Source organism: Cygnus atratus, chromosome 11 (assembly GCF_013377495.2).
Source record: "Cygnus atratus isolate AKBS03 ecotype Queensland, Australia chromosome 11, CAtr_DNAZoo_HiC_assembly, whole genome shotgun sequence".
NCBI classification, from domain to species: Eukaryota; Metazoa; Chordata; class Aves; order Anseriformes; family Anatidae; genus Cygnus; species Cygnus atratus.
Window position 1 is genome coordinate 7,225,006 of NC_066372.1, and position 27,795 is coordinate 7,252,800.

Here is a 27,795-nt window from a genome sequence, read left to right on the forward strand (position 1 = left end):
GACAGTCTCCTTATTCTGTGCTGTCTGTTTTTACAGGTATTGTCAGCTGCCACAATTGTGGCCAAACATACTTCTGCTCTGTGCAATGCCTGTCGCATTGCTTCATCAAAGACAGCAAATCCTGTTGCCAAGAGACACTTTGTGCAGTCTGCCAAGGAAGTTGCAAACAGCACAGCTAACCTGGTTAAGACTATCAAGGTACACGTGCTGCTTAATCATGCTGCATTTTTCCCCCTGAATCAGAACAGTGGTTTTGCTTAAACTTCTGTGATATGTATGCTTTAAGAAATTATTAATTTCATTTTTGAGGGTCTGGCCTGCAAAATATGACCAGTGGTATAACTGTGCCATAGTCAAAATAGATCTAGACGATGTTAATGTTAGAAAAGGCGGCTGGCTCATTCACTATGAGATGTGATGCCTCTCTATTGATATACTGAATGAGCTTGCACCATCAGAATAGTCTGTGAACAAGTGAATGTGAAGGTTTTTAATGGTGTTAAATTACTCGATATCCAGAGCCTTTTGGAGGTATTTGACAGCTTTATCATTAATTAAACAAACAAAAAGTAAAATAATAGTAGTACTTGGAACCGAACAGAAGCAGTTTATGTTGCTGCTGTTTAATAGTCTTTTGTTAATGGTAATATTGTGTTTTGCAGATAGTTGCCTGCGTTTTGGCAGGGAGTAGCTTCACTTTTTATAAGCAAAAATAATACTTGTTAAGGCATAGAGGACTAATGAATCTTAGTCCTTCCTCTGGAAGCCATTAACTGATACACTACTGAAATTCTTATAAAAATACCTATCTTCTTAAGACTGGAAAGTTACACAGAAGGTCCTTCATTTTGAAATATTTCTGTGGGATTATGAAAGAGGTTAGTTCATTCATGTGAAAATGAGAGCAATGAATTCATAGTTTGCTTTAAAAAAGAAAAGCTGTACGAGAGTACTAACTTGTTAGCCATTTCTACCTGTTGGAGCATGAGATGTACTGAGACATGATTTATGAGAGTCATCTGAGTGCAATGATTTAAAGCATTTATTCAGTCTTGTGAAGTAAAGCAGCTGTGTCAAGTTTAGGGTCAATAATCAGCTAAGTTTGGAAAAAAAAAAAGTTTAAAGAATCACATTCTTTGCCTCAGTTTTGTTTCTGGAAGAAGTTTCAGTTTTCAGATGTCATAAACACAACAGTTTAAACCTGAGAGGAATTAAACCATCTTCATTCAATTTCACAAGGAAACCGTTTCACATAGAGCTCAATCGTGATTTAATTTCCAGGCCCTGGATGGTGATTTCTCTGAAGAGAATCGCAACAAGTGCAGAATTGCTACTGCACCTTTGATAGAGGCTGTGGAAAATCTGACAGCGTTTGCTTCAAATCCAGAATTTGTCAGCATACCAGCACAGATCAGCACTGAGGTAGGCAGGATTTTGCACTTCAGTCCTGAAAAAGTTGAAAACATTGAATTAATCCTCTGGTGGGAGACATGAAGCGGGTGTAGAGACTTGGCCATGGAATGTGGCTGTGCTCCTGAGTGTTCATAAGACATTCTGCAGTCTTTCACTTATCCTCTGATCTTGACTTTTCCACCAGTAAGATAGTTATGCTCCAGCAAGCACTGGCAATCTCCTGTTAGTAAAGTTATATGGTACAAGTGACTTGCTTATCTCGTTAGCTGGATTCTTGCATGTGATAAAGTAATAAATCTCCCTTTTTCCCTCAAGAACAGCTTTAACACACAGAGTCTAATTCGTCCTGAAAAGGACTGAATGGATGTCACTGTGCTTTCTCCCCTCCAAACATGATGCAGAGTTATGATGACGAGAAGTTTCTTTGCAAAGAATAACTTTTCACAGGTCATCTGTATTTTTCCCCAGTTTTGTTGTCAATCTGTGTAACTACAACAGATTAGTATTTAAAGTAACTAATAAAAGTTTAAGGGGGGGAAAAAATCCATCTAGCTTCATAAAAGCTTAGAAGTGTCGAGGTCAAGTATTGTTACTGCCTTTACAACTGCTGCTTCCTGCTTTTGGCAACCTCAGTTCTAGCTGGCAATATTAGATGATGCAGTAGCTGTTGCATCTTCAAAATTGTGGGGCTGTAACTGAAATCTAAGCCTGCCTCCCAGGTCTGTGGTCCTTGGGTTTACCAGGTTACTGGAGTTAAAATAGATATGGAAATGATGATCCAGTAAGTGTTGTAGTCAGAGTAATTCCTTTGAAAAGAGCACACTTGCTTGGTTCTTACACTTTTTGTGACAAAAGGTTTGTTAAATCTGTAGTTCACAAGTGTCTATTTTGTCCTGTTTATCAGCCAGATGGTGCCTTTACAAACTTATACACTGTTTTCTGAATTATGTTACAGAGAAAACAATTAAACGGCAGTGACTTTACTACAATTTGCATATTGCTTATTAGTAAATATTGTAGTACTATACAAGAAACAATAATGTCATTTCACTGCTTTTAATTAAACCTATTTTTAGTAGCAGAATGCGTGTACAAACTCAAATAGTGATATAAATGTTCTTTATCTTGCACCTTTCTGACCACAGGGATCACGGGCACAGGAGCCAATTTTAATTTCTGCTAAAACGATGTTGGAGAGCTCATCTTTGTTGATCAAGACTGCTCGTTCTTTAGCTATCAATCCAAAAGACCCCCCTACGTGGTCTGTACTAGCTGGTCATTCCCATACTGTCTCAGATTCTATTAAGAGTCTTATCACCTCTATCAGGTATGTCTTCTGTAGTAAGTACATTTGTGTCCAGATCCATGCTAATTCAGCTGTTCCAATAAAGGGAAAATAAACTAACACTGTACAGCCCATGGTGCTGTGGTATTCTTCGCTAATGGAAATTACTTGTTCTGCGATGCATGAGATCTCTCCAGTCATGCTGGCTGTTTAATCGTAACTGATGACTGCAGCACTGTGCAGCATGGGGTTGATATTTTGTTTCTATTCTGTTCTCCTTCTCCAGTTCCAGCTCTGATTCAGTGTAAATCAAATGTAAGAGGAAATGCTGTGGAGTAACAAATTTAGCTAGTATTATTTCCATCCAGACTGCTTACCTACATGGGCTGTGTGGAAAACTGTAGTTTTTGTGGGCAGGTCAGATAGTAAATAAATTCTCTTCTGTCTATTCTTTACTATAGTCTTTTTGGTTTAGTTGTAAGAATGTCATTACCAAGTGTGAACGTCTTTTAATATTTGAACTAAACCTTTCTATCCATTTATTGCAGACAAATTTTGAACTCATTAGGAGTGTACTCTGTCCTCAACGTCTCAATATCAATGAAGTCTAAATTGCATGAACGTAGTGCACTAGGGAGTGTTACAGTTGAATTATTTTCTGGTAATGATTATACTGATATAGCAAACTGCACATCAGGACAAAGTACTTCAAAACTAATTTTCATTAAGAGATACTTGGGACTGAGTTTAAAAGATAATGACCAAGGAATTATTTTCTGAGACAGTTGCACAGTGCAGAAATTGGAATATTTTTTCCATTTGCCTGTTTCCAAGTGCCTGTTGCATTTTCACGTTGACCTGATTGGGCTGGGCTGATCTTCTGATCATAGTGAGGAGGTCGAGCTTTCCCTTCTCTTCTGAGGCAACTCACTTATTTCTATGTAACGAGGAATATTTCCTTCCATGCTCCATTGTGTCTCCAGCCCTTGTACTGATTTTTGCAAAGTGTTTGGAGTACTTGGTACATAAATCAAATCTTGTCAGTGCCACAAAGCTCACTTAGGTCCTTGTTGTCCTCCTCCCATGTGCTTTATGTATCATCAGTTAATGAAGTGTGCTGGTGTGCGTTCATGGTAGAGCCTGCCTCCTTCCCATCGTGCTCAAATTACTATTGCTGTCTTTCAGGGATAAGGCCCCAGGCCAGCGCGAATGTGATTACTCTATTGATGGGATCAACAGGTGCATCAGAGACATTGAGCAGGCCTCACTTGCAGCTGTCAGTCAGAGTCTGGCCACCAGAGATGACATATCAGTGGAGGTAAGGGAGATGGCACAGTAACAGAGGAGCACTGAGCAGCCTCGCTCACCCTGCTTCTTTCCTTTGCATTTGAACATATAAAGCTCAGCACTCAGCGGAATCTATGCCTGAGCGAAGGATTTTTCTTAGTAGAATCTTTCTAGGTAAAATCACATGCTAGCTGAAGTGCTTTGCTTCTGGGAAGGTAACAGAATCACCAGTACTGGTGAAAGTAGTTATTTTTAAGAACCACCTGTGTATTGTTTTCGTTTCCATTGGTGATATGAGTGCTAGTTAATGTTTCTATGGTGTCTGGCTTTGTGGAAGTCAGGATGTTTATGAAATGAATCTATTGCTAGAAGTGCAGTGATTTAAATTTCAATGTCCTTCTTATTAATGTGAGTTTTGTCATTAAGTAACTGAATTCCTTAACCAATGTTGATATGTTCTCATTGAAAATATTTTTCCCCCCAAGGTGTCGTATTGTACTGTTGCTTCCTGAAATTACATCTGTTTGTGTTTTCCAGTGGTCTTTTTGGGCTGTAATGCTGCATAGTAGAAACCTTTCAGACTAAATGAAGCTGTATAAAATAAGCTATTACAGGAAATATTTCATAGGTATATTTTTAATTGAAATAATCAAGTCATCTCAGCTGTCATTTTGAATGGAAATAGTACTTAAAATAGCAAGTTAATTACAAAGTAATATGGAAATATAACTAAATGGAAGAATAGTATTTTTCTCTTGCCTTGCATGAGAATGAGCTAAATCCTGGCTGCCAAGACACGATCCGCCTTTGAAACTTTGAAAGCCAGTGTTTGTCTTAGGGAGCCCACTAGTATGTGCTTAGAATTCTGTCCCACAGAGTGTATTCGGGGATCAGTCCACATCTCTGAGATGTCATCTTTGTCTTTCACTACTGATGAATTTCAGCTGTTGGTTTCAAAGTCTACAGCAGAGCTCTTGTGCTGTATTGTTTGCTTTGAAAAATGTCTCCATATTTAAATGGGAGCTCCTGCTGTTTTTTCCTGATTACTGCAGCAATATTAACCCTTTGCAGGGCAAGAATAGGTGTTTTATTTGTTTGCTTTGTTTGTTTGGGGGGGGGGGGGGGGGTCACATTGCAATGATAAATGGCAGATGTTTTGCTACTATCAGCTGGAGTAGGAGGCAGCCATCTTTCCCTTCCCTCCCTAGATCTGCCATAGCAATCTAAAGAGCAGCAGGGCCTATCTCAGTGTTTTCATATTTTGAAGGATAAAGGAGAAGAAATGATCATGGAAATCAAATGGACAGCGTGGATTTTTGTGTCGTGGTGTAGTTGGTCATTTAACAGTTGGAAATATTTCAGTTGGTCAGTCTGATTGTTATGGTACAGTATGACTTGATAAGTGAACAACTGTAACAGTAACTGACAACTTCTCTTTGTATTAGGCTCTACAGGAGCAGCTAACATCAGTTGTTCAGGAAATTGGCCACCTAATTGATCCCATAGCTACCGCAGCACGGGGAGAAGCAGCTCAGCTTGGGCACAAGGTACAGTCCTACATTTTATAAATGTATGTTAGTTAAAGAGTACCATTCTTCATCTTAGTTCTGAAACGGAGTTAAAAGATTATTTCGGCTTTCCTAGGTTACACAGCTGGCAAGTTACTTTGAACCCCTGGTTTTAGCTGCAGTTGGTGTGGCATCCAAAACTCTAGATCATCAGCAACAGATGACGGTGTTGGACCAGAGCAAGACACTTGCAGAATCTGCCTTACAGATGTTGTACGCAGCTAAAGAAGGAGGAGGAAATCCCAAGGTATAGTCACTGTGCGTAACAGGCAAATCACGAGAGGAAGAAGGGTGAAATGCATCCTGCAGTGATGCAGCCAAAGAAGTGTGCACGACAAGGTGAAATTGTCAATAAGTTGGTGCTGTAATACTAGTATGGAGACATACGCTGTGGTACAGTCATTGATGGTAGGGATATTAAAAATGGGGTTTGGAATACACTTGGACAGAGATGGGATAAATGAGAAGATCTGCCCACCAAGTGCTTTGAAGCAAGTATGCACCCTCTCACTAAGGGTCAGGCACAGTGTGCCCTGTGTCTTGCGGCACATGTACACCTGCTCAGTAAGGGGTGGGCACAGCACATTTACTGAATTAGGGTTGTGCGCAGCAGGCAGGTGTCCTTGAGATGGGTGTGTGCACCTACTCTGTAAGGGGCATGTGAAGAGTGTCCAGTGTCTTTAGGCATACATGTGCCTGAATTGTAAGGGCCACATATGCCTGCTTTATTGGGGGCAGACAGTGGGCATGCTGCACCCACCCCTTCCAAAGTGGGTGCAGCCCATGACTCCAAGACAATGGGTGCATTGCACATGCCTCTGTTAGAGTGGGTGCAGCACACCACCTCCAGGGCACTGTGTATGCCCCTACTAGAGTGGGTGTGCGCACTGTGCCTCAAGAGACTAGGCGCTCAGCGCATGACTCTAATACAGCAGGCTCAGCAGGTGCCTCCAAGATACAGGGAGCACTGCGTGCAGTCCCTTATAGAGCAGCCACACACAGTGTGCCTTATGATACTAATAAATTATACGCGCCTTAGGATACTTACAAATTAGGTGTAGTGTGTGTTTCCAAGACATATGGTATGCACAGCCCACCTTTTATAAAGTGGGCACATTCCCCCAGTAGAGCATGTGTTTCCAAGACACCTGGTGCGATCAGTGCGACCCTTATACAACAGGTTCTACCAACTTATTTTATTAGAGAGTCTTTGTAATAAGATAAGATTTTCACCTATTTCAAGTTTTGTTTATTTTTAAATCATACAGGCTTTTTTGTTGTCTTTCTCTTACAGAATGTTGATTTTTATCCTGTTCTCTTTGTTTTAGGCATCGCATACACATGATGCAATCACTGAGGCAGCTCAACTGATGAAAGAGGCTGTGGATGATATCATGGTTACCTTAAATGAAGCTGCTAGTGAAGTAGGCATGGTTGGAGGCATGGTAGACTCGATAGCAGAGGCAATGAGCAAGGTGAGGAGAGAAGTGAAGAGCACCCTTTTTTCCCTGGCACTTAAAGCAGATCCACAATGTAGGGTTTTGGAGAAGTTACTGCTAATTCATCTCAGTGTTATGTGGTAACTGATATGCAACAACAGACAATTCAGTGGTTGTTTGACTTCACGATACGTGCTATTTTTCAAACTGAGATGTGGGATGGTGTTCACATTACTGAACTAGATAGTAATTGATTACTAGAATTATTTTGGAATGCTTTTGTCTAGCACCATGCTGATAGTGAAAAAAAGGTCATAAATATAGGTCAGCTATATTTCTAATTGTCCTCCTTTTCTTATTTGTCTTTTAAGTTAGTGTTTTAAATTATTAGCGTCCAGCCTTGAAGCAGACTAGTGCCTGTGGGGAAAAGTGGTAAAGCCTGAGGTGTCTTGCTGTCTTTTGAAAGGTGTCATACTGGAACATTGCAATTGTAATATGTAAATAAACTGAACCAAAAAAGTGAGCTTTTTTTTCTTTTTTTGTTCTAAAGGGGTGCAGAACTGGGAATCTAAAGTATTTTTTTCTCATGAATAAATCTAGCCTTCACACATTCATTTCTGCATTAGTGGAGAACAACAAAAGTTGGTATGAACTTGCATGGAAAGTTGGCATTCCACTTGAAAACTCCTTTAACCAGGCTCTATTTCATTTTCACAAAATAGAATAAAGCATTTTCTAAATTTCCATATATATATATATATATATACACACATATATCTCCCTGGTGCATTGTCTTTATTTGCATGTTTGAAAGGAGCGAGATTGTTAAAAATACATAGATAATTTCAATATTATGTGGGAAGTTGCTATCTATTATGAGGATTTTACTTTTTCCATAACTTTCCCACATTCCTGCAGCTGGATGAAGGCACACCTGCGGATCCCAAGGGAACATTTGTTGATTATCAGACCACTGTGGTGAAATACTCTAAAGCCATTGCTGTTACAGCACAGGAAATGGTAAGAAATTTGTCTGGACCTGAGTAAAAGCTCTTTTGTGTACATAAACATCATGGAACTCTTTACATGCTGTTGAGTAACTCTGTGTAATGCTGTTTTCCAATAATCTTGTCTATTTAGCAATAATTCTATAAAAGAAGCCATGATTTTGTTAAATCCACTTGTGGACCTTACTGGTGTGCTGATAAGGTTGCTCTTTAGAAGAGGAGTGTTGGGTCTCTGTATTGTGTTGCAGCTGTTGTACAAAGATACTTCTATTTAGTTTGTTTTCTATTAGAAATACAGGGAAAATATTTTTATATTCTTTTTAGTCAGTCTGATTATTTGTTATTGAAATACAGCCCTAGGTTTATTGATGACTGCAGGTTGCCCTTTCAGAGTGCGTGCTGTAATTTAACTTAGTCCATGAAATAACATCAGTTTTTTCAGATCACCGTAATACTTATGAATGCAGTTCAAGATGTTAAATTGTTTTTTCATTCATTTGTGAGATTTATCTGGGTTTAAAAACAGAACAAAAGAAACTTTATTTGAAACTGTTTGTTTCACTATACTGTTTATGATAAAATGTTTTAAGTTTTGAAGAATACCTCGTTTGTTTTTAAGAGAGATGGCGGATTATTAGTGTATGTTTGCAAGAATTTCCTGTGGAGATGATTTTTAAGAAATTGTTTGGTTTTGCAGTCCAGAAATGTTGATATTACTGCTCTCTATGATGTGACAGCTTATTTGTTAATAGTAGGAATTTGTCTAAAACTAGTTTTGCCCCAAGGATGGAATTTCATGGCTTTTGCTAACATAAATTGGAGAAAGAAGAAATAGTTTTGTTAAAAGGTAGGTTTTTTTCTAGAGAGATGCTCCATCTTTTATACTGATGCTGTACCACGGCATTCTGCATATGTGGCTATTTCTTTGTACTCTTTCTCCTATCTTAGACACGTTTTGCATTGATCCTGGGACTTTCTTCATTTTTATGCTCCTATGCCACACGGGCTGAGGCTGATATAGGCTACTTCACTTTTGCCAACAGAAGGTGGCTCTGAAAGGCAAAACCCACATCACTATTCAGTGTGAATAACTGTGTAGCTGGCCTATTGCCCTGCTATGTCAAAGGGTGAATTACCAGATCTAACTGCTGCTCTTTGATTACTCCGGATGTTCTGCGAGTGCCTGGTTACTGTGACTCTAATAAAGCATGCTCGCTTGGGTTTCCTCGCGGAATTATTGCTGGAAGACAACTCCCTTATACTTCAAGCATTTTTCCCTGTTTCATCAGTGTGGCCAAACAAATGAGTGTGCTTCTAAACTGGAGTGTATTAACAAATTATTCTCATGCCGGTCATTTTTCTTTCTCTCTTGCTTGTGTTCTTTTTTCAGATGACTAAGTCGGTTACTAACCCGGAAGAGTTGGGAGGACTTGCATCACAAATGACCAATGACTATGGGCATTTGGCTCTCCAGGGCCGAATGGCTGCAGCTACAGCTGAACCAGAGGAGGTCTGCAGCTTTTAGACCTCTTTATTCTGTGCACACAGTGGCGTCAACATGGGTATTCTTTTACTGTAGGGAATAAGTTTTCTATTAGTAGAACTATGAATCAGCAGATTTTTAACAAGCATTAGGGATTATGCAAAAGGAATAACCTTTCAATTTGTTGTAAGAAAGTGGTGTAAGATGAAAGAATAGAAACCTTCAGTGAAAACCTCTATCCAGCTTCAAAAATCAACAGCTTGTGATTGTAGTTAACAATCCTGTGGATCAGGTCAGAATTCTCCAAATCGCTTGAGGCTATCACTTACAGACAACTTGCAAACACAGAGAAAGCTCTTATTTACTATACAGTTTATCTCATAGGATCTGATGAATTACAAATACGTTTATTTATCTTGCCTGTAAGAGATTTCAAATATAACTTCCTGTTATACTTGGAAAAAAGTACTTCCTGTACTTATTTTCAAGTATAGCATCTTGACAGCGGGATGTGGACACAGTAGGAGCACAGTTGTCTTTTACTGCCAGGCATCTTTCGTACCTTAGAATCAGAAAACAATGTTGGAGGATTGGCTTCCTGACATGGTATTAAGCTCCTCATGCTTACTATTTGCCTCAGTTGGATTAACCAGCTATAGTAGGTGCTGCATATTCTGTGAGCAAAAATAAATTTTTCTCTTCTTTTCATTGAATTCCTCTGGTTATGGAGCATAGAAGACCTTGGTTGAGATGGGGTAAGAGGGTATCTTAGCATCATGAGATGTATCAGGTTATCTAGATAAAAGATCTCCACAGAGATTTTGACTTTGTAATTAGGTTTCACCACTGATAGACTACTTGAGTGCTTCATGATCAGTGGCTAAATGAAAAGCAATGTCTTGCATTCAGCTTTATATTGTTAAATTGAATGACCATTGCACGTTACTTTTTGCCTGAAGTAGAAATAATTTATTTGTGATACTAATGGCTGTGAGTCCTGCTTACATATTAATCCAAATACAAAATTATATGCCTCAGTATTTGCAGGTGCTAGAACTAGCACACATTTCCAGTCAGGGACACCACACCTTATGCTATATTATTATTAATAAATCAGAAGTAGCTCAGTTTTCAATATCGCATATGGACATAGTCGCTTCTGGAGAGATGAGAATCTGTGCAAGATTCAAAAACAAATGAAACAAGTCATGTATTCTTCAACCCAATTTCAACAGTGTAGAGCAAATGTTTACTATTTACCCATCATAAATACGTTTAAGACAGCTCCTGTTAACAACAACAACTTTTTGCTTTTTGATTTTGGGAGATTAAATAGCATTACTCAAATGCATGCAGCCTTCTTGGTGAAGTTTTGTGTGCTTGAGTTAAATACTCTTGGCTTGGATAAATGCCTTATGCTAACCAATTTAGGCTTACAGATGTGTTCTCTTTCCCAGGGTCTGGTTCACTAGCTCTCCAGTTTTATCAGTAAGCCTTTTGTAGGGGCTATGTGAGTAGATGACAATAAATCAGTCCAATCTCTGCCAAAAATATAGTGATGGGCAGAAGTTTGGTAATAAGGAATCACCAGAGTGAACATGTTTCCATTTGTATTGACACACTGTACCAGCATGACATTTACTTACTTTGCTCTTGCTCCCTTCTACCCTGTACCTCCTTTATCATGTAGATAGGGTTCCAGATCAAGACTCGGGTGCAAGAACTTGGTCATGGCTGTATTTTTCTTGTGCAAAAAGCTGGTGCTCTCCAGATTTGCCCTACAGACAGTTACACCAAAAGGGAGCTGATAGAATGTGCTCGTGCTGTGACTGAAAAGGTAAGGCATCCATCTGTATTGCCCCACAGAGTTTGTCTACTAGACTTCACCAGGGAGTAAATCAGTCAAGTTGTGTATATGTTCAGGATATATTTTGTTTAAACTTCCCATTATACTATGATATTGACTGAATTACTGGAGGTTCTTTCTTTTCTTCTTTTCTTTCAAGTGTTCGGTACAGTTCATGTACTAGATAAGTCTCAGTCCTGTTTCTAACTTATAATAAAACATTATCCTCATACTGGAGGCAGTGTGGTCCAAATCTGGTCCCCAAGACATGAGATGCCACTTGTGTCTTACAAGATACTTCCCTGGAAACAGTAAGTCCATGTAGGTAGTAACAGTTGTTATGATGAGGTTGGTTGAGGACGTGTTCTTCATTCATCGGTGTCCTTTGCTTTTAAAACTGGGCCGTTCTCATGCACTTAGCATTTTCAGCCTGCCTGGGTTTTCTTGGTCTTTGGAAATACATGCTGCAGATGCCTTGCGTAGCTTGCGTATGTAGGTTGCACTTGTTTGGACTGAAGTATCGTTTGGATGTAGATGTTTGTTACCAGATGGTGATTGTTTTCAAGTGACTGTTTGAACTGGAGTGGCAGTGATGTCTTAGCACTGTAGGACTGCACTGTGACTACAGTACAAGACATGGAGCCATTATTTTCTTCACAGGTTTTCTGCCAAATGTTTATTTACCAAAAACGGATAGGAGGGATCTCAGCTCAGCAGCAGTTGTGTAACAGCCAGCAGAAATTCACCTCCTTTACTATTGTCTGTATGACAACATTGAATCACAATGAGATTTTTTTATCCTCGTGATCATATTACCAAGCAGTGCCAGAGAGATGGAAAAGTGACCCTGAAGTAAATGTAGCCAGGCCCTTTATTGACAATACAAAGTATTGCAAGATAATTGGAATTCTTATTTATTGTAGCAGGGGCAGCTTTTCTCTTCTTTTAGATAATAAGGAAGACGACTGCTTATAGTATTGATAGCCAAATGTCATTGTTTATACTCAGAGCAGATGTAGATAAGACCTTCATGATCTGCTTGTTTATTGCGTATTATGCCTGATCAAGAGACAGCCTGTCTTAGCATGAATGACAAAGGCTAGTAACAGGCTTCCTATGGTGGAAAACATAACCTATGTGAGTAATGCACACACAAAGCAAGAAAGGAAAAGGAGAGTTTTGTTAAAGTTTGCAAAATAACTGTGCAGGATCAGTTTCAAATGTTGATTGCAGTCATTTTAAAGAGCAAACTTAACTCCTATCAGACAAAAAGGGTTTGTTAACTCCTATCAGACAAAAAGGATTCGTTTCATTGACCACCTTGTTCCTGTATTGTCGTTTCCAGGTCTCCTTAGTTTTGTCTGCCCTTCAAGCAGGAAACAAAGGCACGCAAGCCTGTATTACTGCAGCCAGTGCTGTGTCTGGGATAATTGCAGATCTAGACACGACTATCATGTTTGCTACTGCTGGAACCCTTAATGCTGAAAACAACGAATCATTTGCAGACCACAGGTCAGTGTAACTGAAAAAGACAGAAGAGTGCGAGCACAGGGGAACAATGGAACTGGCAGAAGCAAAAGGCATGTGGAGATAAATTTTTTACCTTTCTAGATTCCCAGGAATGCAGTCAAATGAAGCAGTGGAGTGAGAAGAGTAATAGGAAAATTAGATTATGGGTAGAGGACAGCAAACCTCACTTCGGTTATTTCTGTGAGGAAAGTATTTTTAACAGTTGGATAACATCTGCCAAGAGCTCTTCCAACAGACAACCACATCTGTAGCACTATTTTGGCTTTTTTTTTTTTTGATTAAACTGTTTCATTGTATAGACTACCATGCACTGTCATCCCAGTAGGGAGAATCGCTGTCCATGACATTGAAGACAAATCTTGTCTATATGTTTTTTTTTTTCCAACAGCTGTTTATGACTGTCTGCTAGTTATTCTTGCTCAACACTGCATATGGTTAATGCTGATGTAAGCAGCAGTTAAAGAAATGGCACAACTATGCCACATGTTCTCTCCTTTGGGAGAGAAGCCAGTTTTTCCTTCTAGTAGCAACTGGAATATAACAATCTCAGTGTCTTTCAACACATTAAGAGATTTATGCCATCTGACTGACTACCTTTGCAGTAAAACTCAGGGCTTCACAGACACAATACTGAATTTTTGCTTAGCAACCTAGCTGGCCAACACAGCAGTTAGATAGCCTGCATTTATTTCCCAACTTGCTACTAGTTGCTCAAGAAAGAGGCAAGTTGTGATGGTGTGTTACTTGTTGCTGTTCTACAGAGTGAAAGTCTGGGCTTGTTCTCTTTAACTTCACCAGGCTAATGTTTTCTTTGTTGCTTTATGGGTAGATATTGAAGACTGGCCTCAAACAGTTTTCCCCTTGAAGCTATGAATTATAAGGATATTTGTTAGTTTAGATTACTGAAGGTAAATGAAGGCTAAATGGTTGTACTATACCAGTCTTTTAGTTTCTTAATGTGTGTTACTTATGGTGCAAATAGTGGAACTTAAAGCTTACCTGAAGCACAACCCTAGAATGAGAGTCTCTCCCTTTGTTACACTGAGTGAGTTAGAAAATAAGTTGTTGGTTTTTCCTGCAGGTGCCAATAATTTCCAGGCAGACATTTTATATGGCTACAATTATAGTTCTCAGTTAACTTGTGTCATTTGTGAAGCCTATACTCAAAATGTTTTTTGTTTTTTTTTTTAATCTGAACGTTGCTGTGGGTTTGTTTGCCTGATGTGCCAAAACTTAGGTTGTGGTGAAGGGGAGCCCTGATAAGGTCATGTTGTTTGTTCCTTTGGCCATTCTTGCTGCTGCCTCCCTCTGTCAAAATGATTGTTTTCATTTCCATATGGTATGCTGGTTAAGGTGGAGGTTTGACACCTGTTAGTTTGTTCACAGCATGGCTTGATTTTCTTCAGTGTTGAAATGCAACGTTTTGTTCCAAGATTTCCCTATCTCATTTCTTTTCAAGACAGGGTAACTTCAGTGAACTGCCTTGTATATAATATTATATAAATACAATGCTGCCATTTTAATTGTCTTGTTATTTTATTTATTTGTTTTTAAATAGCAGCCTGGCTTGTGATACATTGTCATGACTGGTGTGATGACTTACATCAGCTCTTTTATGAAGATGTTAGTCAGCATAACATTGAAAAAGATGTTTTTTTCCTCTTCTCCTTTTTACTTACTTCCCTGCTTTTTTTTTTTTTTTTCCTTTAGGGAAAATATTCTGAAAACAGCAAAAGCCCTAGTTGAAGATACAAAATTGTTGGTTTCTGGTGCTGCCTCAAGTCAGGACAAATTGGCTCAAGCAGCTCAGTCATCAGCTAACACCATCACTCAACTTGCAGAGGTTGTAAAATTGGGAGCAGCTAGCCTGGGATCAGATGATCCTGAAACGCAGGTGAGATGTCTTAAGGTTTTTCTGATACTCTGAAATAGACCAAAGGGGTTTACAGAAGTTGAAAAAGAGGCTAAAGGAACTTGTTTGATAAGACCTTATAGGCCTTGTACTTTAAAGCAAGACAGTAGGATTTATCTCTCTGGGGACTCTTCTGGGTCAGACATAGCTCATTTTTAAATATACAATCACGAGTCTAGAACACTGAGTGGAAATAGACAAGCCTTTATTTAAGACTTCTGGTTTTATTTCATGGGTGCGTTACGGCTTGGATGCTTTTGGCAAAGTATTGTTTTTGCTAAGTTATGATGGGACTCCTGAGTTACCACTTTGTTGTAAATACATTGCATCACTTTAAAGCTATTTATTGAGCTTACAGCTGAGCTAGGCACTGTGTTACTTGCATAGGCTAAATTCGCAGCATTCTATAGCTATATCTGAGTTTTTTAATTAAATGCAGTAACTTAAGCTTTAAGTGTAGGTTATCTCAAATATTTCTTCAGTTGTTTCTTGGGATCTTGATGAAATGGAGGTTGACAACTGTTGCAGATGTGCCTGTGGTGGCAAATTGGTTTGAAAAAGTCTGCTTGTTTGCTTAGGGCTCTGAAAGGGATGCGTGTTCTGCTTTTGCATGATTTCCATGATGGAGTAAACTTCCAAGATGTTCCTCTCTGGAAAAAACACTGCTGGAAATATTTTCTTGTTTTTAACAGAGGATTTCCTTAAACTAGTAACATATTTGCAAATTTAAAAGATTTATCATTGTTTTACTCTCTATGTAAAAGCTGAGAATGTAGTATCTAGAATAAAAGCTATTGTACAAAAGTAGGTATTTGAGGGAGCAATTTTATATTGCCAGTTGAAAATTTTAAGTACATCATTTGTCCTAAATGGAGCATTTCTAATAGCTTTAGCACACAATACCATCACAGCATTTTTCTGTGGAAGCAAAACTGACTTTAACTGAAGTGATAGAGTTTCAGATGTCTTACAGTGGCAAGGACTTTACTTCTGTAAAAGTTACAGTGACCTAAAAACAGGCATAAAAGATCAGAGAATCATTTAGGTTGGAAAAGACCTCTAAGATTATCTGGTACTACCTTTAACATAGCACGGCCAAGCCCACCATTAAACCATGTCACTAAGCTCAGCATCTACATGTTGCATTTCAGATGCTGGGCACACTAGCATTTATAGAATCACAGCTTTGGAAGGAAGCTGCAGTTATATAATGCCATAGAAATGCAGTTATTTATAACTGACTGTGCCTTTTTTTTCCCCCTGAGCTTTATTTTTCTTGCATGTGTTAATGTTTTTTCGTAAGATGAACAAATGCTCTGAAACCTAGGAAAAATACTTAGCACATTTTCTGTAAGTGGAAAGCACAAGGGAGAAGGCTTTGGAGAAGTTATTTCAATAGTACCCTATAGTATCTAACAAGGCTTTAGTGTCTGTATATAACTTCTTGTAGTGTCTGTATATTGTCTGGGAGTTCTCTACTTGAGCTTGGTTTTAGGAAGCAATATCTCTAGATTTGACTTTTCCTGACCTTAATTGACAGCTAAGTTATATGGCACTTAATTCTGTAAGGCCACTTAAGGAGACTCAACATCCTTTTCCCTAAAGTAATGTCTCCCTCTAACATCTAGCTGAAGCAAGTACACTTGCTTTTTTAGTAGTGAATTTCACAGTTGGTATGTAGTGGTAGTTTGTAACCGTATAATCAGTCTGTTTAATTGCTGTCATCTGAAGAATATCAACAAGAACATGGGGAAAAGTAAACATCTTACAGAAGTTCAGAGGAACAACAGCCTACTTGCAATCAGTGTTTCAGTTTCTTCGCAGGAATAGTCATTTTTATAAACTGACTGATTGTATGAAATATACTGTAGCTATAAACACAGTTTTTCCTTTTCTAGAATGTTACATGTTTTATTGGGGTAGAGAGAGGGAGGGTGGTTATATTTGTGTATGTTTGTGTCTTTACCTATCACTACTAGGCTTTGTTTAGCAGTTCTCTAAAAATCATGCTTTCATCCAGGCTGACATTTCTTGGCTGAGCCTCATGGCTATTGCTCATTCCTATAGGTTGTCCTGATTAATGCTATCAAGGATGTTGCAAAGGCCCTTTCTGATCTCATTGGTGCTACCAAAGGAGCTGCCAGCAAACCAGCAGATGACCCATCCATGTACCAGCTGAAGGGGGCTGCCAAGGTGAAAGCTTATTTTTTATCTGAAAGTATTAGGTACAATCACGCTTCCTAGGCAGCTGAAGCTTGGATTTCAGTAGTTTCTGGTTCACTGAGATCTCATCTCTTTCTTTGTTTCATTAGCTTTCTGGGATGATACAGGAAAATAGTAAGATACTACTGGGTTTCCCTGAAGCTATCAGTTTTTGTAGGCTGTTAAGTAACTTTTGGGTTTTTGATGGAAGAACTGTAGTCTTTCTAAAGAGAAACTTGCATCTTTTGCATGTCTGAGGGCAAGTTCTCATCTAATAATGTTATAGACTAAATTGTATCCTATAAAAAAGTGTTACCTACATCCTGGAATCTGAATAATGCTGAAGATAGCGTGTTATACTCCTTATTTAGACCTTGCAGGCTGGGGGGGGAACGACACCACCAAGAACTCCACAGTAAGATGTTGTGCGTGTCCAGTCCTTTTCTCCTAGATGTTTCCAGAAGGTAGTACATAAGTGTCAAAGCTCAAAAGTCATGTAGATTCCACCACATCTATGCTATATTTGTGCTATATTTTCCTTGCATCTGCGATATGTTATGACAGTGCCTCAGAAAGATCTTTCAACTTTGTGTCTACAAAATATTTCCAGATGTGGAGACTTAGGCAGTATTACTTCTGCTTTCACATTATGGGAGTGTAATGATAGCTTTTTGTCTACAAGTTCTTACTCATGTCTCTTCCTTACCTGTAAGATCTGCACCTCTGTTTCTTTTGGAGCAGATGAGAACTGCATACTGTAGAGGCGCTACTTAAAAATGACCTGTCTAGCCAAGAAAAGCGGTTTCTTGGCTCTTTCTGCTCTGAAGAGCTATCTGTGTTGTAATTCCTAAACTGTCAACATTCTGTCTCTTAATTCCCAAGACTTCAAGTGTGACTAGGTATTGTTTGTATGTCAACACATTGGGGTATAGGAAAGACAATGACAGGTTACGCTGCATTAGAACTGTTTGTAATGGGAACAATAACTGCAGTATCACTCTGCAGTAAGTTGTGCTACGCTTCTGCAACTTACAGGGAACATTTATAAGCTGGCAAACAGGAGAGTTGATATTTGTTCCTGTAACAAATACAATTCGTGAAGCTTTTTAGGCCCTATTAGAAATAATAAGACTACTTAGATCAATCTGCCTTGATGATTCATACCATGCTCTGAAAAATGCGAAGAAGGAATCGTGCATCTTTCTCTCTACCTCTCTCTTTTTCAGGTGATGGTAACAAATGTCACATCACTTTTGAAGACAGTTAAAGCAGTAGAAGACGAAGCTACTCGAGGGACAAGAGCTCTTGAGGCCACAATTGAGTATATCAAACAGGAACTCACGGTAAAGAATAGAATAGCCATACATGGCAGCTTTTGTAAATAAACTCTTAACATCAAACCAGGCAGCCCAGGGACTCCTCAAGCTATACTTTACTGCCCTGCAATGAGTTAGATGCAGTTTGGTTCCCTCCATCTGTTATAAATCATCTCTGAAAGTACAATTACATACCACTTCAGCCTATGTACTTTCAGATGTTACCAGTCCCCACTGCAGGATTTGAGATGCTACTGTCATGTAAAAATCTGGAAACAACTGGTTCTTTGTTCTTTAGACACAAAGCGTTCACTGCAGATACTATTTTCAGTCAAATGCTCTTTGCTTTTTTATTGATCCTAGCTTTCAAAATATCTCTTTACTATCAAAGCTGTATTACAGTTATAGTTTAATCTTGTTTCTTTTTCCTTTATTATGACATGATATTAGAAGCGCTAAATAGCCTGGTATCCAATATTTTGTCTAAGTAGGAATTAACAATAGAATAGAATTTTCTCCCAAATTAGGTGTTAGACCATGACAGTTTTTTTTTCTTCCTCTTTAAGATACAATAGTATAACCTACAACTGCACCTTTCAGTTACTCTTTTACTAGTAGACTGGTCAGTGACATAAATCAAAACTTGTGTGTTTGTGAAGAAGCCTGTTTTGTTCCCTTTTTGGTTAAAATCCATTTTTGAAAAATATAGGCATTTTCTTCAAAAAATACTTCATACTATTTTAATGAAGTGTTTGCTGTTTCCCACAGTATTCTGGAGAAACTGGCTGCTCATTGCATGGACAGGTCTTCAGTTTGCTGGGTGGATGGCTGGGCTCAAAGAGTCCTAGTGAATAGAGTTAAATCCAGTTGGCAGCTGGTCTCCAGTGGTGTTCCCCAGGGTTCAGTACTGGGGCCAGTTTTGTTTAACATTATTTGTCAATAATCCAGATGAGGGAGTTCAGTGCGCTCTCAGTAAGTGTGCAGAAAGCACCAAGTTAGATGAAACGGTCAATCTGGTTGAAGTTAGGAAGGCTTTGCAGAGGGATCAATGGGACGAGTCCAATCACATGACATACACCAGGTGCCACACCTGGGCCATAACAACTCCATGCAGCGGTATAAGCTTGGGGAAGAGTGGCTGGAAAGTTGGAGATATTCGAGAAACATGTCGACATGGCACTAAGGGACATAGTTTAGTGATGGGACTTGGTAAGGAACAGGCCTGTGGTGGTGGTGATGTCATTTTTTTTCATGGGGAGAAAAGTGGAATTCTAGGAGGATGTGGGAAGAAAAGCAGAGTGCTGGGAGGGCACAGAGAGGAAGCAAGAATGGCACACATGCTCAGGAAAATGTTTCAAATTTGACCTGGAACTCCATGGACTGAAGCTGAGCAACACCAAGGAATGTTGTTCGCATACTTGATTAGGCTTGATTTTTAACATCACTTCCATTTCTGGAAAGTTTAAAAAAAAAATAAAAATACTGATGAACCAGGAGCATGGGGTAAACCATTGTTTACCCCATGTTTGTAACCAATGTTTGTCAAGACATTTGGATTCTGTAACCACTAGCATGTGTAAGATTGAAATACTCCCAAAGCGTTGCTTGCACTGTGTGTGTTAGAGAAAACTTAATTGATTAATTGTACACTTGGAATTGCTACTGCAGAGTAAAAGATTGGCAAGCAAATAGATTAAAGCTTGAGAACAGGAAATATGAGCTAAATCTAAGGTTACTCAGCTCTTATCTATCTCTTACGACAGTTAATGTATTCCTTTATCCGTAAGTGGTATGTACTGTCAGATAGTTTGAACTGTTTTCAGACAATTCTCCATGGAAAATTAGATCTTTAGGCTTTTAAGGGACACCAAGTGTAGAGAAAGAGAAAATGCTCTACATTTTTTTTTTATCCCTTCTCCACCTCCATTTTTTTAAGAGGCATTTGAATATTTTGGTGATGTTCTCAGTCTACCCTGCACAGTGCTGGTTTCGGCAGCAATGACTTGGTAGCCCACAGCCTTTGCTAAGGAAGGATCTCCTCATTTGAGTAGTGCAGCGTAGGCAGCAGTCAGGATGAAAAAATACATCTAACTGAAATAATATTAATTCTTTTGATATTGTAACACTCTAAACAACTGTCTGTAAAACTGTGATCTAGGTACTTAGATGAGTTGTCCTTTGAGATGAGTGGGTTAAGCTTTTCTTGTATCCTTTCTTCAGCTTATTGTTTCTCTTTGTCTGTAGGTGAGCAGGCTTATCAGAACCAGGCTGATGACCAATGAGAATGATATTGAAGTACTCTGAATATGTTTCTAATTTCCTGCTATTTGAAGGCTGCTTCCAGTTGTCTCTTTTTCATGGTTTAAGTTGTTCTGGTTTGACTTGAAGGGTGTCAGGCTTTCCTTCTGCTTCCACTTACAGGTGTTTCAGTCAAATGAGGTTCCAGAAAAGACATCATCACCTGAAGAATCAATCCGGATGACGAAAGGAATCACCATGGCAACAGCCAAAGCTGTTGCAGCTGGGAACTCATGCAGACAGGAGGATGTGATTGCTACAGCAAATCTGAGCCGCAAAGCAGTAGCTGACATGCTAACAGCTTGTAAGGTAAAGATTCGCTTCCTTGCCTAAGATTGATTTTTTTCCTCTCTCTCTAAATCCCTTGAATGTTATAGATCCTGTTCAGTTTTCTTTTTATTAATGTTTTACTTTTCAGATGTGGAAGTTAATGGTTATGATAATTCTAAGGTAATGTAGTAACATCCCTATCAGAATTTTCTGTGCTAAATAAACAGAAAACCAAACCAACACTAATGCTCACTGTTTTATTTTTGTGAAAATGAAGTTTTAATTGACCTAATTTTCATGTTTTCATTATCTTATTAAACTGGAAGACAACCAATCTGCACAAGCAGTAGAATATAAGAATAATGCTATGGTCAGAAATATGATTGCAGTATTTCTAGGAATCCCCTGTTTAAGGTAGTCATTTAGGTCTGTTTTAGTAGTCCTTTTCTCCCTAGCCAAACGTGTTGGTTTGATCAGGTTCTTTTTTGCTTTACAAAAATGTGTTTGATATTTGCACTGAAAATAGTGATACCCTCTTTTCTAAACTTGCTTGAGCTAGACAACTTTTAAAAGTAGATGTACAAAACTTGGAGCAGGCATGGGTATGTTGTATAAGTGACTCAAGAATCATTTGTCTTTTTTTCTGATGATAAAAAGGATCTAGGCATAAATAAAATTGTTGGGACTGTAAAGACCATATGAACTAACTCATTCCTGTTGATCTTTGTCTGTAAATTGTATTTATTATGTCTTTACATGCATGGAAGATGACAGGAAAATGGTGTTCTCTGTGACTTGTGAATTGCGTTATTTCATTGCATTCCTGCCAAAGTCTGTCCCAGATTACTTTTAGCTGAATACTGGCCAAATTGGAGGGATAATTTTTGATTAATGATCATTTTAAAAAACAAAGTGGAAGGTCTAATATAACATAAAGCTGGATTTATACAAACTGTTGAATTAAACTTTTTATTTTGACTTCATTTTCTTAGAGGGTTTTTAGTGTCTGACAGTTCTTGAATACTTTGCATACTTCACATTTTGATTCTACCGTCTCTACTTGCTAATCTCAGAAGCATAACAAAATGAAACAGGTATAATTTGCACAGGAAAAGTAAGCAACCATGCTAATTACACAAGAACTATTCCATATCATGTCTTAGGTAGAATCCAGTTAATTGGAACTTCTAGGAGAGGGTAGAACAATTTGTAATTGTGCAATGTTATGACAAAAGGCATCAATTCAGATGCTGAAATGCACTAAACATCCTTTGTCATTTGGAATTGGGTAGTGTAGACACATTTTTGTTTGGATCTCTCTCCAAACGAGCAACAAATTCTCAGAAAGAGTCATCTGTTTCTAAAAATGTTATATGCACAGTGCAAAGCTTGGTATGTAGTTTTGAACATTTGCTTTGAAAGTATTCATCTTTTCATGTTCATTTTTGCTCCCAGTTAATTTAATGGTTCCGTAGTTTGTAGCTGGTGGCCTACAGGATGAATTTTTTTGCAAATTGAATAATGTACTAAGGAATGCTAGAAAAGCATTCACGACTTCTCAGAGAATTAGTTTCACAAAGCAAGCAATATGCAGAAGGAAAATGTCTGGAAATCATTTTACTTAGCTATAATAATACACTGACATGGAGGCCTTCTCAGCCAATTTTGAATTCTTTGAATTAGGCTCCCTAACTTAGTAAGAAAAATTCAAAATAATAACCAGTTAGCTATAGTATAGTTTAGAACAGTTAAAGTAAAGGCTAATAATCTAGTTTTATCTTGTCTAGCTTTCATGAAATCAAGAGAGATTATTGGGAAACAGGAATGAGTCCACAGGAGTGGTTATTTTATGAACAACCTAAAATGTGGGACAAAATTGTCACATCATTTAACAAAGCTTTTAAATAAACAGCTTATATCAGACTTGATTTAGAAAATCCCGTTTCTAAAATTTTTGCCCAGAGATTTAGATACCTTATGCCCGTAATTTTTACAAACTGTACGTGGCATTGCCATGATAAGTGATATCCCTTGAATTTTTAGAGTGGGAACTGTGCAGTGATGTGCAACTTTTTCTTTTTGAAAAATACTGTTTCCTTTTTCAGCATGATATAGCTCATCTGTAAAATAACCACTGACAAGTAGCCAAAATTTGAGGTTCTTTGGGCTACAACAAATGTGCATGTATGTGAGTTATAGAACTGTGTAAAACATTGCACAGATTTCACCAGTGTCAGTAATTTAAATTAATTTAAAGATGTATTTCATTGTCAGCTGCCTAAACCAAATAGTATAAGGGATTTGACTTTTTAGTAGCTATATTTATATATACTTATGCTTGTTAATAATTTTTGTCTTGTATAAAATAATGACTGCAGTAAGTAACCAGTGCACAATATCAATATTCTTATGGTTGCTTTTGGGGAAAAAAAACAACAAGAAAAAAAAAAGTACGAAAGGTATGTCAAAAGCATAGTAAATAATTGAAGTAAGTGATCACTTAGATTGTTACTTAGCCAGGAGATTGAAGGAGGGGATTATTCACTTTCCTCAGCACTCATTAGACTGCATCTAGAAGTACAGTTTTGGGCTCGCCAGGACAAGAAAGGCATTGATTACACTGGAGTGAGCTCATCAGAAGCCACCGAAACAGTTGGGGCTGGAGCACAGGTCTTGTGAGGAGAAGCTGAAGAAGTGGGGCTTGTTCAGCCTGGAGAAGAGATGGCTTTGGCAGGACCCAGCGGCAGCCCTCTGAAATCTAATGGGAAATTACTGAGAAGAGATGGAGTCAGGCCGTTTACTTGAGGTGCATGGCACAAGAACAAAACACAACAGTCCAAGATGGAAACATTAGAAGTTCCATGTGTGTTTCACTCTGGGGATGATTAAGCATTGGGACAGGGACCTGAGAAGAATACGAAATTTCCATCTTTGGAGATTTTCAAGACCCAACTGGGCAAAGACCTAAGCTGTCTGGTCTGAAAGTAATGTTGAGCCTGCTTTAAGCAGGAGGTTGGACTACATGAATTCTCAAGGTTCTTTCAAACAGCAGTGATTTTTTTTTTTTTGGTTCTAAGGCTGTTTTGGTATATTTTATGCCCACAAGTGCTGACGGGCTAGGATTTGTAGAGTGAGAGTCAGGTAGTGCTGCCTCAATGCTTTTGAAAGCACAGAGAGAAAATGAGGATTGATAGCAAAGAGGAGCCTTGGTGTGAGGAAATCTCTGTTTTGGTTCTTTGGAAACATGTTTGTTTGAGAAGCTTTGTCATGCTTTGTTTGCACATCAGGGAAGGTAAAAATTTCTGTTACAAGTCCTAACTGATGTAGTGATATTTATGTTAGTATATTTCTAGATTACAAAAATGTCGTTTTAAAATGAGTTTATCACTTCTTTAGTCTGCTGTGAAGTAAATGGTTTAAGATTTATCAAACCTCAGAAATACTTCGTAAGTATTTAGATATCAGTCTTGGTCATGTGTGCAAAGCACAGAGGAAGTTTATATTTCTCTCCTACAGATGCTTGTTCTAATTGCATGTATAAAAATAATACTTAAGTACACAAGAGGCATTTTATGGTGTTATGCAATATATTCATATGGAACACTGGGGAAGCCTTCTGCTCGATTTGAAAAAGGAAGATAAGCAGTACTGCATTTTCAGGGCCTCTAGAACTTATTTGAAGTATGCTGAAGGTGGGGAAAAACCTATCCTGTTTCTCAATTCTCATTTCCCTTCAGATTATTTATTTATTGCAGGATGAAGGGTTGGATGGTTTCTGTGCTGTGCTGATCCTGAATTTACCAGCAGAGGGAGCCCGTACACCACCTCCAGGCCCAGCCGAAAACAGCACTTGCTCTGGGTGTGGAGGGTAGCGGGAAGCACCCCAAATACACGTGTAGCGATAATCTCCAGTCCTAATCGAAGGCAGGAGGCTGCAGGGGTGAATGGGGCTGTTCAGTGAGAGAAAATGCTATTTTTAAACTTACTTAGGAAGTTTTACTTTTTTACAACCAGCACTTATGTTCAATTTAGAAGTTCCCAATGAAACAGTCATTTATTTTAGAAAATACAAGGCTTGAATAGGCTGCAGTTTTCACTTTTTATTATGGATTAAATGATTGAATTATTCAGGCTTACGTCAGACATTATACTTAGTGGAAATCCTTTAGAAGTCAAAAGCTGCTGCTGCTGCTTGTCTGTATTTAAAGAGATGGTTCTCACGCTGTCTATTGCTGTATGAAATCCCTATTTCAAGCTCAAGCCATTAATAAGTTTTTACTTAGAATGTCTTAAGATAACAAAAAGCAGCTAAGTGTTTTTTGGTGTTGGTTGGTTTGCTTTTTTCCCCTCTCATGTAGAATAACAACATCCTGGTGCTTCTAGAGCACTTTTCATCTGTCGTTTGCAAAGCTTTCTACAAGGAACAAACCCTTGTCTTTGTTTGGTGGAAGGGAGAAGGAAAAGTGAGAAAAGGAAAAGCACTAGGCTGGTGCTTGAACTCTGGTACAGTGCTTTCTGGGTGCAGCCCAGTGCTTTGACTTCTAAACCAGATGACCATTTCTGTATTGATTCCTTCAAGACTGACTGCCCAGGCTTACTGTAAAATAGGGTTTCAGCACTTCTGTGACCTGAAACATGTATATACCCGTTTGTGGGTTGCAAAACTACTCTTAAAATTTTTATTTTTGTTGGTATTAGTAAACAGGAAGAGCCACAGTGGCATAAACCTTGCACTGTAGAACATTGTGTGCAACCCAAGAGCCAATTCCAGCCCCAAGATGTTTTCCAAGTGATACTTTTTCATTAAAAGAAATCAGAAATATTCGTCTATTTTCAGAGTGTTCTTCAGGGGTTTCTGTATTTGGCTTTAACTGGTAGAAAGTAGTACTACTGCTGACAATACCTAAGGAAGGATGCTGAGAAAGACTGATGAAGGATAGCCAGAGAGGAAGATGTGCTAATAAAAGGGAATGTATTAATGGTTTTCTGAAAACTGGAACCCTGCTACTTTTGAAGCCCAGTTTGCTCACTTATTTTACAATAGAAATAGCTGGCTCTCAAGCTCTAATGTCTTCTGTCTGTTATGAGAAATTTCTTCCCCTCTCCTTCCTCTGTCCTCTTTGCGTTGACCTCCTCAACTGGGAGCAGTTGGGGGATACTAATGTTGTTTTGCCTCCGCAGCAAGCATCATATCACCAAGAGGTGAGTGAAGAAGTTCGAGAGAGAGCCCTGCGCTTTGGAACAGAATGTACGCTGGGATATCTGGAACTCCTGGAACATGTTCTCCTGGTAAGCAGGGGCCTCCATGCACGTGCTGGGTCCCTTGCGATGGAAATTACGTCTCTGAACTTTTTATAATAGTGGCTGTTAGTGACATACTTTATGAACAGTTCTGTTACTCAGGAAAAACAAGCTAGAGCAAACTCAGTACTTCAGTTCAAACTGCAGGACATAAGGAAGACTGGAAGTACCTAAATTGAATAGCATTCTGGAGCAGATATGGAGGTGGTAAGGGTGCTGACCTAAAAATGGTCCCCAGCAAATAAATTAAAATAAGGCATTTCAGTATTTTTTTTAAACCTACTGTAAGCTCTAGATGTATTAAGCACACTCCTGTTCCACACACCAAAGAGGTTGTGAAAACTTCATGAAAACACTTAGACGTGCCTTTTGCAGTTCTGATTCCAGAAAAAGACGAGGCACCTACCAACGTCATCCCCAAACCCCAAGTTAGCACCATGTCACAAAGAGCTTTCCAACTCATGACACCCTGAAAACCCTGAATAAAATTCTCCTGTGAAATCCGTACTCAGAATCCTATATTCAGGTGTCTTTTCTTGACCACGGATAATTAACAAGTAATATATTGCTCTTCTGCTGCTATTATAACTGCAGGAAGCAATAATGTGTGTTACAACAAAGGTTTCTGAAATATTCAAGTTTCTGGAGATGATTTGAATCGGCAGCTACGTTCATAGACTCCTAGAGATTTCTTTTAAGTGGCTTTAAGTGGACATATTAAAGTATCTGAAACTGAAATTTGCAGCCACAAACTACAGATTAGCAAATCTAAGCCTCATTTACTGATGAGAATACAGCATGTCTAATCAATTACATCAACTTGTTTGCTTAAGAATACAGAACATAGACATAAAGTCACAGTTATGTTTATGCTTGCCACCAGCAAGGAAGGTAGTTGAAGAAAGTTTGAGTTTCTTAATGTAATTCCTAGAGCTAGGTAGCAATAGAATCATAGAATCAGAATATCCCAAGTTGGAAGGGACCCATAAGGATCATTGAATCCAGCTCCTGGCACCACACAGGTCTACCCAAAATTTCAGACCATGTGATTAAGTGCACAGTCCAATCGCTTCTTAAATTCAGACAGGCTTGGTGCAGTGACTACTTCCCTGGGAGCTGTTGCAGTGTGCAACAACCCTCTCAGTGAAGAACCTCTTCCTGATGTCAGCCTAAACCTCCCTTGCCTCAGCTCAACACCATTCCCGTGGGTTCTGTCACTGGTGACTAAGGAGAATAGATCAGCACCTTCACCTCCACTCCCTCTCGTGAGGAAGCTGGAGATCACGATGAGGTCTCCCCTCAGCCTCCTCTTCTCCAGGCTGAACAGGCCAAGTGACCTCAGCTGCTCCTCATACGTCTTCCCCTCTAGGCCCTTCACCATCTTTGTACCCCTTGCAAAATTTTCACATTAGATGTGTAAATGTTTTCCTTTGTTTAAAAGAAAGCTGGGTGTTTTTTTTAGATTTGGTCTCCCATACTCAGTCACAGTACTTGTTTCAAACTGTACACCAGAACAGATTTAAAATTATACACCAGAACCTGTCAATTTTTGTTCATTTTATTCTTCCCTCTTTGCTTACCTTCCACATTCTGTTCTGTTCTATAAGTCAAACAGGCGTTTCTTATCTTAAGCCTCTT

At 38.7% G+C, this 27,795-nt stretch overlaps 1 protein-coding gene across 1 annotated transcript in view; it reads left to right on the top strand.

Moving 5' to 3' along the window:
- Window positions 1-27,795, top strand: part of TLN2 (talin 2) — a 177,238-nt gene that overhangs the window by 125,337 nt on the left and 24,106 nt on the right. The window contains exons 38-53 of the mRNA XM_035553894.2: window positions 37-198; window positions 1,282-1,422; window positions 2,559-2,740; window positions 3,884-4,016; window positions 5,431-5,532; window positions 5,630-5,800; window positions 6,882-7,028; window positions 7,911-8,012; window positions 9,390-9,509; window positions 11,173-11,319; window positions 12,674-12,840; window positions 14,569-14,752; window positions 16,838-16,963; window positions 18,199-18,315; window positions 20,710-20,895; window positions 26,038-26,145. Coding sequence (XP_035409787.1) covers window positions 37-198; window positions 1,282-1,422; window positions 2,559-2,740; window positions 3,884-4,016; window positions 5,431-5,532; window positions 5,630-5,800; window positions 6,882-7,028; window positions 7,911-8,012; window positions 9,390-9,509; window positions 11,173-11,319; window positions 12,674-12,840; window positions 14,569-14,752; window positions 16,838-16,963; window positions 18,199-18,315; window positions 20,710-20,895; window positions 26,038-26,145 — 2,295 coding nt within the window. The remainder of the gene's footprint in view (window positions 1-36; window positions 199-1,281; window positions 1,423-2,558; window positions 2,741-3,883; window positions 4,017-5,430; window positions 5,533-5,629; window positions 5,801-6,881; window positions 7,029-7,910; window positions 8,013-9,389; window positions 9,510-11,172; window positions 11,320-12,673; window positions 12,841-14,568; window positions 14,753-16,837; window positions 16,964-18,198; window positions 18,316-20,709; window positions 20,896-26,037; window positions 26,146-27,795) is intronic.